Here is a 14435-nt window from a genome sequence, read left to right as displayed (position 1 = left end):
AGCGTGTGGGCCAGGCCGTTCTCGTCGTAGAAGCCCGCGGAGCAGGCGAAGCGGCCGTTGGCGTAGAAGCCCAGGTCGCTGAGCACCGCGCGCATCGAAATCACGGCCTCGTCGTGCGCGATGGGCGCCTCGAGGACCGCGACGGCCGTCCACCTGTGTGGAAACCAAATCTTCAACCCGACTTCAATGTGCGCGTATTCGAATGTTTTGACACAAGCTCTTCAGCTGGGCTTCGAGAACTCGACGAGAGCGATCGATCCGTCCAAATATCAGCCGAATCGACTTCGATTTGACCGAGCTAGAGAATTCTGAAGTTTGGTCAGGACCACCCGAACCAGTGGTTGGTTTCCACACAGCCGTCCACATGCAGAACTTGTGGGGGCGCGGCGCCGCGTTGGCGAAGGAGACGCCGAGCTCCGCGCAGGTGCCGCACAGCACGGGCGCGAGGGGGTAGAGCACCGGGCAGAGCTCCTGGAGCGAGGGCACGAAGTAGTCCGTCGACGCGGCGCCGGCGCGCGACGACCGGTAGAAGCGGTGCTGGGCGTCGGAGATGGCGCCCTTGAAGAGCTCGGACATCTCGCCCGCGTTGCACTGCTGGGTCCACTCGGGGAAGGTGATGCGCTGGAGCGTGTTGACCCACAGCAACAGCTCCGTCGCGTCCTCGAAGCCAAAGTCGTAGGACCGCTCGCGCGTCGTCAGCGTCATGTAGTGCCACTCCGTGGGCACCATGGTGCACCACTGCTTGGCGTTCGTGCCGATGTGGACGCCCGTGATGGAGCCGAGCGCGAGCTTCCGGGACCCGCGGCGGATGAGCGTGTTCGACGGCCACGTGAGGTACGCGTTCGTCCGGCTCTGCATGTTCTTGAACGTCGGGTCCGAGGCGAGCAGGCTCTGGCCCGAGGCGTCGGACTGGGCCTCGAGACGCACGTTCTTCCACTCCGCGCCCTGCATCGTCGACGTCGACGACAGCTTGAGGATCCGCGTGCCCGCGCAGAGGTGCTCGATGCGCTCCTTCCAGGGCATGTGCACGAACAGGGTCTGCTTCTTCGCCTTGAGCTTCTCCTCCTCGGCGCGGATGGCCGCGACCTCCTGCTGGACGAGGCCCTCCATCTGCTTCGAGCGCGACTTGTTGAGCTCGCGCTCGCCTGGGCAGCACAAGGGTGATGCAACGTCGCTTCAACGTGAGCGTTCCGCGCGCGCGCGTTCCGGGAAAAAAGCGCCCACGCTTCGAGACCGCTCCGAGAGATGATCGCTCGTCCAAAAATCAGCCAAAACGGGTGGAAAACGGCCGAGATACGAGCCTTTGAAGTTGGGAATTTCGCTCTCTTTTGCTGCCCCGGCGCTCGCGGACGCGCGCGAGCTCCTCCTCGCTCAGGCTCTCCAAGGAGCCCTTGGCGCCCGGCGGCGGCGGCGGGAGGTTCTTCAACCGCTCGGCCTCCTCGGCGGCCTTCTCCTTGGCCTTGGCCTCGGCCGCGGCCGCGGCCTCCGCGTCCGCCTTGGCCTGCAATTCGGCCTGGTGCTTCTCGTGGGCCTTCTTGCGCGCGGCCTCCTCCTCGTGGCGCTGCTTCTCGAGGGCCGCGTGCTTCGCCTCCTCGGCCTGCTTGAGCGCGGCCTGCTTCGCGGCCTCCTTGGCGCGCTCCTCGGCGGCCATGGCCGCGAGCACGCGCGCCTCGTCCGCGGCCTTGGTGTCCGCGCGCGTCTTCGTGAGCCGCGCGGCGACGGCCTCGGCCCGCGCGATCTCCGGCGCGAGCCAGGCGAACTCCTTCGCGAGCGACGTCTCGGCCTCGAGCGCGTCGAGCGGGCCCGCGGTCTCGTCGAGGTACGCCTGCGCCGCGTGCGCGTTCGGTGCGACGGCCTGCTTCGCCAGGGCCTCGCAGGACGCGACGAGGGCCAGCATCTTGCCCTTGATGCCCAGGCCGTGCTGGATGTCCTTGGCCTCGTCGATCTGGACCTGGACGATGGCCGCGTTCGGCGGCTTGTCGTAGGCCGCGAGCGCCGCGGCGATGAGCGTGGCGTCCTTGGCGGCGATGGCCGCCTTGAGCGCCTTGAGCGCCGAGATCTGCCGCGCGAGCTTCTCGGCCTCGTTGAGCTTGGCGAGGAGCTCGTCCGCGCACTGCTGGAGCGCGTCGTAGGGCAGCGGCGGGCTCTCGATGTCCTCGGGCACGGGCTTGCGCTCCTTGACGAGGGCCAGGAGCGCGCCCCGCGCCGCCTCGCCCTTGGGGATCAGCGCCTCGACGTTGCCCTCGGTCATGTCCTTGAACTCGTCGAAGCACCGGAGCGCCGCGAGCTCGCATTTCGCGAACTTGACGGCGTCGAGGACGTACGTCGACCACTCCGCGCCGGAGAACCACTGGCCCGCGGCGAAGGGCAGGTCCTCCTTCTTGTTGCCCTTCTTCGCCGCGCCGTCGTCCACCGGAAAGTTGTGCTCCGCGAGCGCGGCGACGACGTGGTCCTGCTTCCGCGTCTCCGCGGCCTCGACGATCTCGCGGTACGCGCGCTCGTCGGTGAGCGTCGCCCGCGCGAGGCGCGCCTCCTCCGTCTCGCCGAGGCGCAGCTCGTCGGCGATGCGCAGCGTGAGCTCCAGCGCGTTCGCGTCGCGCGACGCCGTCGCCTCGCCCAGCGCCAAAAGCACGTCCGCGCAGAGCCGCGCCTCGCGCGCGGTCTCGAGCACGTTCTGGGCGCCGCGCTTGAGGAAGACCTTGGTCTTGCCGATGGCGATCTCGCCGTTGCTCAGGCACTCGGGCTTGATGAACTTCTTCGTCGCCAAAAGCCGCAAAAACTCGCCGAGCTTCGCCTTGTCCGCGGACTCGAACGCGGCCATGTCCACGTCCTTGGCGTCCTCCATGAGGATGCCGTAGCGGCTCGTGAACATGTCGTGGTCCATGCGCCCCGCGTAGCCCCGCGCGCGCGCGGACACGAGCTCGAGCATGCCCATGCACCGGAGCTGGTCCAGCACGACGACGCCGTCGAAGGCCTCCTTGGCGGCCTTGTGGTTCGGCTTCACGCAGCGCACGAAGGACTGGGCCGTCTCGTCCAATAGCCCCGTCAGCTTCGCCAGCGACTCCGCGAAGGACCCCGCGACGTAGCGCTGCGCTTTTTTGGAGCCCGCGCCGCCGCCGCGCGCCGCGCTCGAGCCCGCGAAGGCCGCGCCCGACGCCCCCTCGCCCGCGGCCTCGTCGACGTCCGCGAAGAGGCCCGCGACGAAGAGCGCGTCGGACGTCGACACGAGGGAGCAGATCTCCTCGGGCAGGCGGTCCCTATTCTTCTCGACGAAGCCCCCGATCTCGTAGACGACGTCCGCGGCGAAGTGGGACACGCCGAAGGTCTTGCCCGCCGTGGACCGCTCGGCCACCGTCGAGCTCCGGCGCACCTGGGGCACGAAGACGCCCGGCCCCTTCTTGACGTCCTGCTTCGCGCCCGGCGCGCGCGAGTGCTTCTTGACGATCGCCTTGAGCAGGTTCGCGTCGTTGCCGTCGCGGCGCACGCACTCCGAGTTCAGCATGGCGAAGATGCCGTCGCGCGGGCCCTCGAGGGTATTGAGTAACCCCGAGTTGTCGTGGAAGGTCAGGTCGCCCACGGGCACGCCCTCGGCGTTGTACTCGCGCGTCGCGGCCTCGAAGACCTGCTTGTTGAACTCGCGGAGCAGGCGCTCGTTGGCGTAGTTGATCAACAGCTGCTCCAACGAATTGTGGGCGAAGCACTCGAAGCCGAAAATGTCGAGCAGGCCGATGGTGAGCAGCTCCTCCTTGGGCTGCTTCTTGCCCGTCAACGCCTCCCGCAGCGTCTGGCCCGTGCCCGTCATGGCCTTCAGAGCGTCGTTGACGCGGGCCAGGACCCAGTCGAAGACGCGCGAGTACAAGGCCTTGGCGAAGGCGGCCTTGGCGTGCTCCGCCTCCGCCGCGCGCCGCGGCACGCGGACGCCCGCGACGCGGCGGCTCAGCAGGCTCTCCTCGAGCTCCGTGCGGTTCACGCCGAGGGCCTCCGCGGCGATGTCGATGGCGTGGCGCTTCTCGTCGCCGCCGCCCATGCCCAGGAAGCCGCCGCCCCGCTTGCGCATGTCGTTTTTGCCCACGGCCGCGATGGAGTCCGCGTGGTCGTCCGCGACCTCGTCGAAGCACACGTCCCCGAGGTGGCAGACGGCGCTCAGCGCGCCGACGAGGCCCGTCTCCTCGATCTGGAGCTTCAAAAGCGCGTCGCGCGTCGCCGCGAACTGGACCGCGTCGTCGACGTCGATGGCCGCGACGGACGCGTTCCCGCCGTCGTCCTTGCCGTAGCCGTCGTCGCGGAGCACCGCGTGCGCGACGGGGTCGGCGCCGAGCCCCTTCGTGAGCGCGAGGCCCGGGTCCTTGCCCTTGGCCGCGGCGGCGCCGGCGACCATCTGGTACAGGATGTGGTAGTTCCGCTCGCCCTTGGCGCGCTCGACGATGCGGACCTTCTCGAGGAGGTACGCGGTGATGCCGACGCGCTTGATGGAGCCCGACGACGGCTGGACGTAGACCTGCGTGTACTTGCCCCAGCGCGACGAGTTGTCGTTGCGCAGCGTCTTGGCGTTCCCAAAGGCCTCGAGGATGGGGTTCGACAGGAGCACGGACTCCTCGAGCGCGTTCGCCTTGCCGTCGCCCCTCGCCTGGATGCTGTGCTCGTAGCGGCGCTTGCTGCGGTAGGAGAGGTAGCGCAGGACGTACTTGCAGGTCTCCGTCTTGCCCGACCCCGACTCGCCGGAGATGACGAAGGACTGCGACTCGCGGTCCCGGTCCAGCGCGCGGAGCGCGGCCTCCGCGAGCAGGTACGGGTGCGGCGTCATGCCCGCGAACGCCGCGTCCGCGGAGCCGTAGGCGTGCATCTGCTCCTCGCCGTAGATCTGGGCCTCGAGGGTCTCGTAGGGGTTGACGGCGATGAGGATGCCGCCGACGTTCGTGTAGATGTCCTTGCGCCGGTAGCGCACGCGCAGCGTGCTCAGCACCGTCGCCTCCGTGAGCTCGTCGAGCTGGACCATGTCGTCGACGCCGTCGAGGGCGCGCGACGACGCCGCCTCGACCTCGGACGCCTCGCGCTGCGTCGTCACGCGGCCGTCCGCCGACCTGAGCGTGAGCGTCGCCGACCGGCCCACGCCGACGACCTTCTCCACCTTGCCCTCGATCCAGCCCAGGCCCTCGTCGTTGAAGAAGCACGGCGCGCCGATGGCCCAGCCCTGGTCGAATCCCATCGCCATGGCGCGGGGCACGCCGCCGCCGACCGGACGACCAACCGCGCCTCACGCCCCGGGCGGGGGGAGCCGCGAGCAACAGGCCTGTGGCAGCCCTCGACGTCGCGGCCCGCGAAAGGCTAGGATTAGGTGAGCATAAGGAAAGGTGGGCCTACCTGAATCGTTGCAGATTTAGATTTGTATATCCGAGCCAAAGCAAAGCTTCCAGAAACACTAGCCACTGATGCGGGTGTGATCGGCAGCCCGGAGAGCTTCGTGCGCCGTTCCTGGTGGCCGTCCGGCGGTGGTCGCGGCGGCGTCGCCATGGACGTGTCCGTGCTCCGGACTTCGCTCGAAGGCCTGGGCCTCGTGGAGCTCGGCAGCTGTCCGACCTGCGGCCTCCAGGTCTCGTTTAACCGGAACGTCGGGTGCGTCTTGCCTCCTTTTTACGGGGGCTCTACGATGACTCCGCGCAGGGGCGCGAAGACCTGCAACGGCGTGCGCTGCGACCCCGCGCCGGCGGAGGAGATGGCGTCGCTCGTCGCGCGGCTCGAGGCCGCGCTCGACGGCGACGCCGCGAGCGGCGCGCCGTCGGCGTCGTCGACGCAGGAGGACTACTACTCCGACGGCGGGGACGACGACGACGACGCGCGTCCCGCCGCGTCGTCTTTCTTTGAAAAGATAGGAGACACGGCATCGCAGGAGCCGGACGCCGCGCCCGCGGCGGCGCCCTCCGTGGGCTCGTCGCTCCAGGACGCGCTGCTCGGCTCCGGGTCCGCGAGCGGGTGGCGCACGCCGCGCAGCGCGAGCCGGCGGCAGCGGCCGACGACGACGTCGCGCGGCGCCGGCGCCTCCTTTTTTTAAAGACGGACCGTTCCGAGGCTCCTCCGGATAGGTCGCTGACCGCGGCGCTGCACGCGTGTCGCAAGGAGACGGCGCCCCCGCCGGCGCCCGCGCGGGTCGCCGCGGCCCCCTCCGACGGCGACGGCGGGAGCCGCAGCAGCGGGAGCTTCGGGTCCGAGTTCGACGACGCGCTGAGCCCCGAGCACGAGCAGCGGCGGCTCCAGGACTTCCTCGCGAACCACCGGCTCACCAAGTACGCGGCGGTCCTCGCGGAGAACGAGATCGAGGACCTCCAGACGCTGAGCTACTGCGACGAGCAGGACCTCGTCGACATCGGCATCGGCCTCGGGCCCCGGAAAATCATCCTCAACGAGGTCGGCGCCGCGCTCGGCCGCGCCGCGCGCGCGCGGCCGGCGCCGGCGCCGGCGCCGGAGCCGCAGACGGCGCGCTGGCAGCGCGCGCGGAAGATCGCGCCGCCGCCGGACCCCGCGCCGCCGCCGCCGCCGCCGCCGCCGGCGGCGGCGGACGCGGCGGCGTACGTCGGCGCGCGCGTCGACGACGACGGCGGCGACCACGCGCCGGGCTTCCTCTTCCTCTGCTCGGGCCAGACGCGCGCCGAGGTGCTCCGCCGGCGCCTCTTCGGGCTGCCCAAGGACAAGATGGCGACGATGCGCCGCGCGATCGGCCCGCGGACCGTCTTCATCCTCCTCGACTTCTCGACGAACGAGATCCTCGGGCCCATGAGCCCCGACGGGTCGCCGGCCATGGACCTCGTGCCCGAGGCCTGGAGCGGCCGCTTCCCGGCGCAGATCAAGTGGAAGCCCGGTGCGACGATGCTCGCCGCGAACGCGGGCGGGAGAAACCTCCGTGCGGGCCACCTCAAGTTCGACCAGACCCGGGACCTGCTGCGCATCCTCTTCGCGTCGTAAGTTCTTTAGCGCCGCGGCCCGCTCGGCTCGGGCGGCGCGACGACCCGCGGCGCGGGTCGTCTTGCGCCGCCGTCATGGGAGCGGCCCGCGCGCGCGCGCGCGAGGGGGGTTTCGGACCCCTAGTCGTCGAGGGCGTCGAGGGCCTCGTCGACGGCGTCGACGGGCGCGGGCTCGCCCGTCGTCTCCGGGTACGAGTAGGTCACCCTGCCGTCGCGGTCGACGACGAGCACGCCGCCGAGCAGCAGGCCCTCGCCGACCATGTTGCCCTCGATGCCCTTGGACTTCATGCGGTCGCCGACGGCCCGCAGGCTCCGCCAGGTCTTGAGCGGCCGCACGAGCGCTTTGAAGACGTTTCTGGTCGAGATGAGCTTCCGGTCGCCGAGGAAGCCGTAGAACTGCTTCCCCTCGTCGAGGTAGACGGCGCCGCCCCCGAAGTACTGCCGCTCGAACTCGCCGACGCCCAGCACCGTGTCGTTGGCCGCCTGGCTCGTCGGCGCGACCTCCTTGATGATGCCCACGAAGTTCTGCCGGCTGCCGCGGATTTTGACGAGCTCGCTGAGGCCGCGCGCCTCCTCGCGGCAGAGCGGTCAGCCGGGCCGCCGCACGACGAAGATGAGCGCGCCGGCCTTGGACCACAGCGACGACGCCGGCACGGCGGCGCCGGTCACGGCGCCGTCGGCCACGGGCAGCAGCATGGTCGAGCCCAGGTCCGCCGCCGTGACGACCGGCCTTTTTGCGGTGCTCATCCGCTTCGCGGCCAAGCCGGCGGCGCCGACGGCCAGCGCGCTGTAGAAGAGCCGCATTTGTTTGCTGCGCTCGGCGGCGCCGGGCTTGCGACGATGTATGCCTTGGCGCTCGTCGACGGCGCGCGAGGCGCACTGACGAGCTGCTCGCTCGGATCGAGCTGAGTCGTGTGCAAGGTGACGGCACTCACGGCTTTTCAGCTCTCCGGCGCAATGGCAGCGGATTTAGCCGTTCCGAGAGGCGGTTTGCCCCGCTCCTCGTGATATAAACACTACAACAACACCGCAACAGCACCGCAGTGATGGACCGCCAGCGCTTCGACCGCGGCGAGAGCGACGGCGGCACGGACGGCTACTACTTCCGCGACGAGGGCGGCAAGCTGCGCGGCCCGCTGACGCGCTTCGCCTACGAGGCCTGGAGCCTGCGGGGCGCCATCAAGCCCGGGACCAAGGTCTGGCGGCAGCAGGGCTGCAACCACTACAAGATCGAGATCACGCGCAAGGTGCGGTGGCGGAAGCTGCTGTCGCCGCGGGGCTGCGGCGCGGCGCTCGAGTGGGTCATGATGTGCAGCACGCTCCTGAGCCTCGCCTTCCTCTGCACCATCGGCAAGCTGCGCGAGGAGATGCGCGACGAGCTGCGGGGCCACCTGGGCACGACCGTCGTCTTCGTCGCGCTCTTCGCGGTCACGATCCTCATGACCGTCGCGACGATGCGGAAGCTCTCCGGCCGCGTCGCCGTCGAGGCGACGGACATGTGCGAGAGCGAGGTGTGACCCGCCTAATTCGATTTTCCGAAGTTACGCGACGGCGAGGAGGAACTGGGTCGTGTCCTCGTCGGCCTCCTCGCCCTTGAGCCGCGCGATGAAGGTCATGATGTCCTCGACGAAGAGGACGATGATCTGCCGTCTGCTGTGCATCGTGGAGCACTCGTGGAAGTGGTGGAAGCAGGGGCAGTGCGTGCGGCTCAGGAACGTGAAGTAGAGGCCGCCGTCGATCTTCGTGAGGCGCACGGACGGCGTCACGGGCAGGCCCTGGACGAAGCCCACGAGCATGCCGTAGAAGAAGGACGCGAAGGCCACGAGCACGATGCCCTGGAAGATCTCGATCTTGCGCGTCTGGACGTGGCCGCTCTCGTCCGAGGGGAACAAGATGCCCGCCGCGAGGAACGTCGAGAGCATCGTGTAGATCGTGATCCACTTCGTCCGCTTCTCGCAGACCGCGTCGCCGATCTGGTTCCGGTGCTGCGAGTTCTGGGAAAACAGAAAACCGCTCCCGAGCGCCGCCTTCATGAAGATGTCGTAGCCGCAGAGCGCCCGCACGATCGTCACCGCGCCGAGCGTGCCCGACACGTAGCGGTCCACGGAGTCGTACTCGAACTTGAAGCTGTCGAAGGCGAGGGCGACGAGCGCGAAGGGCTGGCAGGCCAGCACGTACAGAAACGCCATGCCGACGCACTGGCGCTTCGTGAAGCGGCTCATCTCCTCCATGGCGGACAGCGGCACGTGCAGCGCCGCGTCCTTCGCGTTCTCGGAGCCGACCATGAGCGCGTTGACCTCGGGGAAGAGGTTGAGGTGGATGAGGTGGATCCACCGCGGCAGCACGCAGACCACGTTCTTCGCCACGAGGTACAACGGCTTCGCGTCGAGCGCCGCCGCGAGCACGAAGACGAAGAACTTGGGCACGGGCACGACCCAGACCGCGCCCATCATGAGCGGCGCGCCCCAGGCGTGCACGGGCGTGTAGAGCACGTTGTAGTTCGTGTTGATCATCGCGAGGAAGAAGGCCCCCGCGTAGGGCACGCACGTGTAGGCGAGGAACCGCCGCTGCCAGTCGCCGTCGACGTCGAGCTCGAAGACCTGCTTGAGCTGGGCGTCGTCCGGGTCCTCCTCGACCTCCATGTCGCCGTACTCCGCGTAGGGGTCGTCGGGGTCCTCCTCGACGACCATGATCTTCCGCTCGCGGCCGAGCCATTTCATGACGACGTCCGGCAGCACGAGCTTCCAGACGGCCTGGGCGCCCTGCGTGAAGTAGACCTTGACGAGGAAATACACAAAGTTGTAGAGCTGGGCGAGGCCGGCGAGGGACACGAAGAAGTGGGCGCCGTTGATGCGCGTGTAGAACCGCGACTCGTCCTCGGGGTCGACGTAGGGGTCGCCGTTCGTCCGCTGCCCCGCGTAGCGCTTGCGCCGGTTCGACGGCACGTCCAATTTGAAGACGGCGTCGCAGCCCTTGCGGAACATGGTGCCCGGCCGCGTCGACGCGGGCTCCGGCTCCGCGATCTCGCACTGGTCCGTGTCGTAGCAGCACTGCGCGACGCCGACGTCGTCGTGCGCGTCGCTCAGCGCCTTCCCCCACCACTCGCTGCTCTTCCAGCCGGACTCGAACTTGTGGAAGATGTTGACGTCGTCGATGGCCCAGTGGTCCCGCTCCCGCAAAAAGGACGGCTGCGAGATCTTGAACCGCGTCGACGCCGTCGACCCGTTCACGGGGATCTTCGCCGACACCAAGTTGAAGACCTCGTAGGCGTAGGTCGACGCCTCCAACGTGGAGATGGGCACCCACTCGGGCGAGTCCGCCACGTTGTAGTAGATGGTGATCGCCGCGCCGTAGTTGCCCCGGCACGACGCGTCGTCGCCGGGCTTCGTCGGCGCGAGCTTTAGTCGCAGATTCACGTGGCCGCCGTGGCGCACGTCCAGGGGCTTCGTCACGGCCTCCCGCAAATCCTTGCCGAAGAAGTGGAGCGCCGCCCCCTCCGAGTGCGCGCCGCACTTGTCGTCGACCTCCGCGCCCTCGATCGACTCCCACAAAGCGCTGCCCCGGATGTTCGACTTGTGGCTCGTCTCGTTGCCCCACCAGGCGAAGTTGTCGTCGAAGACGTAGACGCCGCCGGCGAAGCGCGCCGTCGACACCTCGTCGCCGTCGACCTGCTTGTCCTGGCGGAGCGCGTTCGTGCCGACGCAAAAGTCGAAGCCGAGCATGTGGCCGCTCTGGGACCAGAGGTCGTAATCAAAAATGCACGTCGACCCGACGATCTTGACGACGCTGTCGAGGTCGCAGCGCTTCCACGTCGCCATGTTCACGAGGTGCAGGTCGCCGTCGTCGCCCGCGTCCGCGGCCGCGGCGGCCGCGGCCGTCGCCGCGGGCGACGGCGCCCAGGTCGCGTTCGCGGCCAGCGTCGCGTTGGGCGTCGGGAGGCCCGTCGGCGCGAAGGTGTCCGTCGGCCGGAGCGACGGCGCGAGGGAGGGAAAGAGCGACGGCGAGAACGACGGCGCGGCCGACGGGTAGCCCGTCTCGTTCGCGCCGACCTGGAGCGGGCTCCGGGGCCGCGACTCGCTGCTCGCGACGGGCGCGTTGGCCTTGCTGTAGAGCTCGATGCACTCGAGGCGGTCGCAGCGCGGCAGGAAGCCGTAGCACGTGTAGCCGTGGAGCGTCCGCATGTCCTTCCGCTCCACGTAGACGATGAGGAACCCGGCGCCGACGACGAGGCCCAGGACCCAGGCCGTCAGGCACCAGCCGCAGAGCACGGGCCAGAGGCCCGGGTCGTTCAGGGAGAAGGACGCGAGGCCCCGCTTCGCGGCCGACTTGCCGCAGGCCGGGCAGTGCGTCTTCTTGTTGTAGCAGTTGTCGCAGATGCAGCCGCCGCAGCACTTGCGGCGCACGCCCGGGTTCAAACAGATGCGGCACTCCAGAAGCTCCTGCTTGACGTCGACGGCGAGCTGGCGCTCGCGCTCCGCGGCCATCGCGGCCTCGTCCATGTTGTTCAGCTCGAGGCGGTCGTCGAGGGACGTCGCCTTCGTCCGCGGGTCCTCGGCGATGGGCTGGTTGTCCTTGACGGCGATGCCGCAGGACGGGCAGGCGCCCGTGTTGCCGTAGCAGTGGTCGCAGAGCTGCGCGCGGCAGCAGACGCGCTCCTCGGCCTCCTCGAAGCACTGGAAGCACTCGACGAACGTGCCCTCCTTCTCCATGGCCTCGAAGAGCGCCATCTGCTCGTCGTAGGCCTTCTTCTTCTTCGCCTTCTCCGCGGCCTTCTCGGCCTTGAGCGTCTTCTTGTCCTTCTTGCCGTCCTTGGCATCCTTGCCGCCGCCCTTGGGGTCCTCCTTGGACTCCTCGGCGGCCGGCGCCCCCTTCTTCCCCGCATCCTTCTTCCCAGCCTTGGCGTCCGCCTTCGCGGCGCCGTCCTTCGGCTTCTTCTTCCCGAAGAGGCCCATGGGTGTATGCGCTAGCGGCAAACCATCGTCCCCGGCGCAGTCCGGCCGCTGGGCAGCTATTTGGTTGAGAAGGGCATTTGCAGTGCAATAGGGGGCTCAAGAAGCGCACACGATGGGAACGCCGCAAGCAGCGATGCTAGCTCTGCTTGCAACAGCCTCGGCGCTCACCGCGCCGCCGCGGCGCGTGCGGCGCGTAGGCGCACGACTCCATGCGGAGCGCCGCCTCGAGCAGCTCTCCAACGCGCTCAAGGCGCCGCAGCCGCGGCGGTCCTACGCGCCGCCGGGAGAATTTTACGAGTGCGGCACGCTCGACAGCAAGTCGTTCGACGCGCCGGAGGGCGACCGGTCGCTGTCGCGCACGGTGAGCGTCGTCGCCGCGTACCTCGCGTACCCGGCCGTCGTCGCGGTGCTGTCGCAGATCCCGCCGCCGAACGCCGTCGAGGGCGGCTACCAGGGCAGCAAAAGGGTGATTCAACTTCGCTTCAACGTGAGTGTTCCGCGCGCGCGCGTTTCGGAAACAGCATCCACGCGTCGAGAGCGCTCCGAGAGATGATCGCTCGTCCAAAAATCAGCCGAAACGAGCGGAAAACGACCGAGATAGGAGCCTTTGAAGTTGGGAATTTCGCACCCTTTTGCTGCCCAGGCGGTTACTTTTTTAGCCTGATCTCCATCGTCTTCGGCACGCTGACGGCGTCGACGATCTCCGACGCGACGTCGCGGCTCGGCGCGCTGCGCGGCGCGGCCGTCGAGGAGTGCACGCTCATGCTGCCGCTCGTGAAGACGCTCGAGATCGTGCTGCTCGAGGACGACGCGCCCGGGGCGCCGCCGCGGGCGCGGCGCGTCGAGGTCTTTGAGCAGTGCGCGGAGCAGCTCTGGCTGCACTCGACGGACCTCATCGCGGGCACGCGCGAGCTCGAGCTCGAGGCCATGGCGTCGTCCGTCGACAACCTGGGCACGCTCTACGCGACGCTCCGGCGCGCGCAGCTCGAGTGGCGCGGCGACGGCGCCTACGACGTGCTGACGTCCGCGCTCGAGACGACGGAGCGGCTCATGGAGGCGCGGGGCGTCCGGCTCTCGCTCGAGAACTCGGGCATCCCGCCCGTGCAGTTCAGCGTGCTGCGGGCCCTGTCCGTGGCGCTCGTCGTCGCCTACACCTACCTGACGCTCGACCGGCCCATGCCCGTGCGCGTGCCGCACATGCTCGGCGCGGTGACCGTCGACGGCGCGCTCGTCTTCGACGCGTCCTTCGGCGTCCACGTCCTCTTCGCGTTCATCGTCGGCGCGTTGGTCGTCTTCAACGCGCTCGCCGTCGACTTCAACTCGCCCTTCAGCGGGCTCTACCGCCTCGAGTCGAACACGGTCGCCGCGAGCCTGAAGCAGCTCCGGGCGACGATCCGGCCCTACGTGACGACGACGCCGCTCGGCCGCGTCCGGCCGTCGGACGAGACCGCGGCGTCGCTCTACGGGGAGCGCGTCCAGCTCCCGAACGACCTGTGATGTTTCTAATGTTACACATATGTATCCGTTATTCGAAACTTGCGACACATGCCACGCGTCGAGTCACGCCGACGCGCTGCGGGCGGCGGCCTCCTCGTCGGCGTAGCCGCGGGCCTCCTCCCAGATCGCGACGAGGCCCGCGGCCTCGACGTCGCCGGGGTTGCGGATCGCGTAGTTGCGGAGCACGTCCCACTCGGCCCCCGCGGCGTCCTCCATGGCGACGGCCGCGTGGGCGCCGGCCTTGATGGCCGTCGCGTTCTCCGGGTCGAGCGCGCGCACCTCTGCGGCGGCCGCGCGCGCCTCGGCGAAGCGGCCGACCTTGGCGAGCGTCTTGCAGCGGTTGCAGTGGACCTTCACCTGGAGCTGGCGCGCCTGCTTCAGCGCCTTGCGGTGGCACCGCAGCAGCTCCGGCCCGCCGTACTTGGCGTGGCGCTCGTAGTCCGCGCCCGTCGACAGCACGTCGTCGATGAGCTTCAGCGACCGGTCGTACCAGTCGAGCGCGTCGGCGAAGCTGCCCGCCTGGAACTTCTCGTTGCCGACGGCCTTCGCGTTCTCCGCCTTGAACACGCCCTCGGACAGCCCGTCGTGGACGAGCCGCGCCATCTCAGTTGGGGGCCGCTCCCATGCGCTGAAGCGCTATTAGAAACGCCGCAAGTTGCAGGGGCACCACCGGCTACGGCTGCGAATGAGCCGTCGTTGAACAAGCACATCTATGAAGCAATGCTGCAGTAATCCGTAGCTAAGAGACGGTCTCTCGTGCGAGCATTTCAGCGGCCGATGATGGAATCTCCACCTTAGAGGGCCCCGCGCTCCTCGAATATGCAGCGACGTGCAACGATCCCAGTGGCTTTGAGGTCCGCAAACATGTGGGTGAGGCACATGAAAAGACGTGACATCCGGACGATTGCGAGGCGACGCAAACGGGCAGCCCCAGGGGGTGGAATGAGGCGCGGCAGCTTCCCCCGACCCGATTTTCGGTCCCCTTCGAGTCACAGAGCGTCGGGAATCGTTCGTCATGGGGGCGACCAGA

At 68.8% G+C, this 14435-nt stretch overlaps 3 protein-coding genes across 3 annotated transcripts; 1 reads left to right on the top strand and 2 right to left on the bottom strand.

The window, feature by feature from the left end:
- Positions 1-2545: 2545 nt before the first annotated feature.
- AURANDRAFT_10190 (hypothetical protein) lies at positions 2546-4999 on the bottom strand (the record flags this gene model as incomplete). Its single annotated transcript, XM_009041011.1, has 3 exons — positions 2546-3343; positions 3404-4321; positions 4376-4999. Coding segments are annotated over 3 exons (2340 nt in total), but the record flags the coding sequence as incomplete, so codon positions are not given.
- A 2080-nt stretch (positions 5000-7079) lies between these two features.
- On the bottom strand, positions 7080-7760 carry SelU1 (selenoprotein; the record flags this gene model as incomplete). The annotated part of the gene is made up of 1 exon (XM_009041010.1): positions 7080-7760. A coding segment is annotated over one exon (681 nt), but the record flags the coding sequence as incomplete, so codon positions are not given.
- A 4281-nt stretch (positions 7761-12041) lies between these two features.
- On the top strand, positions 12042-13405 carry AURANDRAFT_65975 (hypothetical protein; the record flags this gene model as incomplete). The annotated part of the gene is made up of 2 exons (XM_009041042.1): positions 12042-12399; positions 12552-13405. 2 exons carry the CDS (start codon positions 12042-12044, stop codon positions 13403-13405), a joined length of 1212 nt encoding a protein of 403 aa, XP_009039290.1.
- Between the last annotated feature and the right edge of the window lie 1030 nt (positions 13406-14435).

The sequence above is a fragment of the Aureococcus anophagefferens genome (genome assembly GCF_000186865.1).
Source record: "Aureococcus anophagefferens unplaced genomic scaffold AURANscaffold_18, whole genome shotgun sequence".
Taxonomy (NCBI): domain Eukaryota; class Pelagophyceae; order Pelagomonadales; family Pelagomonadaceae; genus Aureococcus; species Aureococcus anophagefferens.
This window is presented reverse-complemented; position numbering and strand designations above follow the sequence as displayed.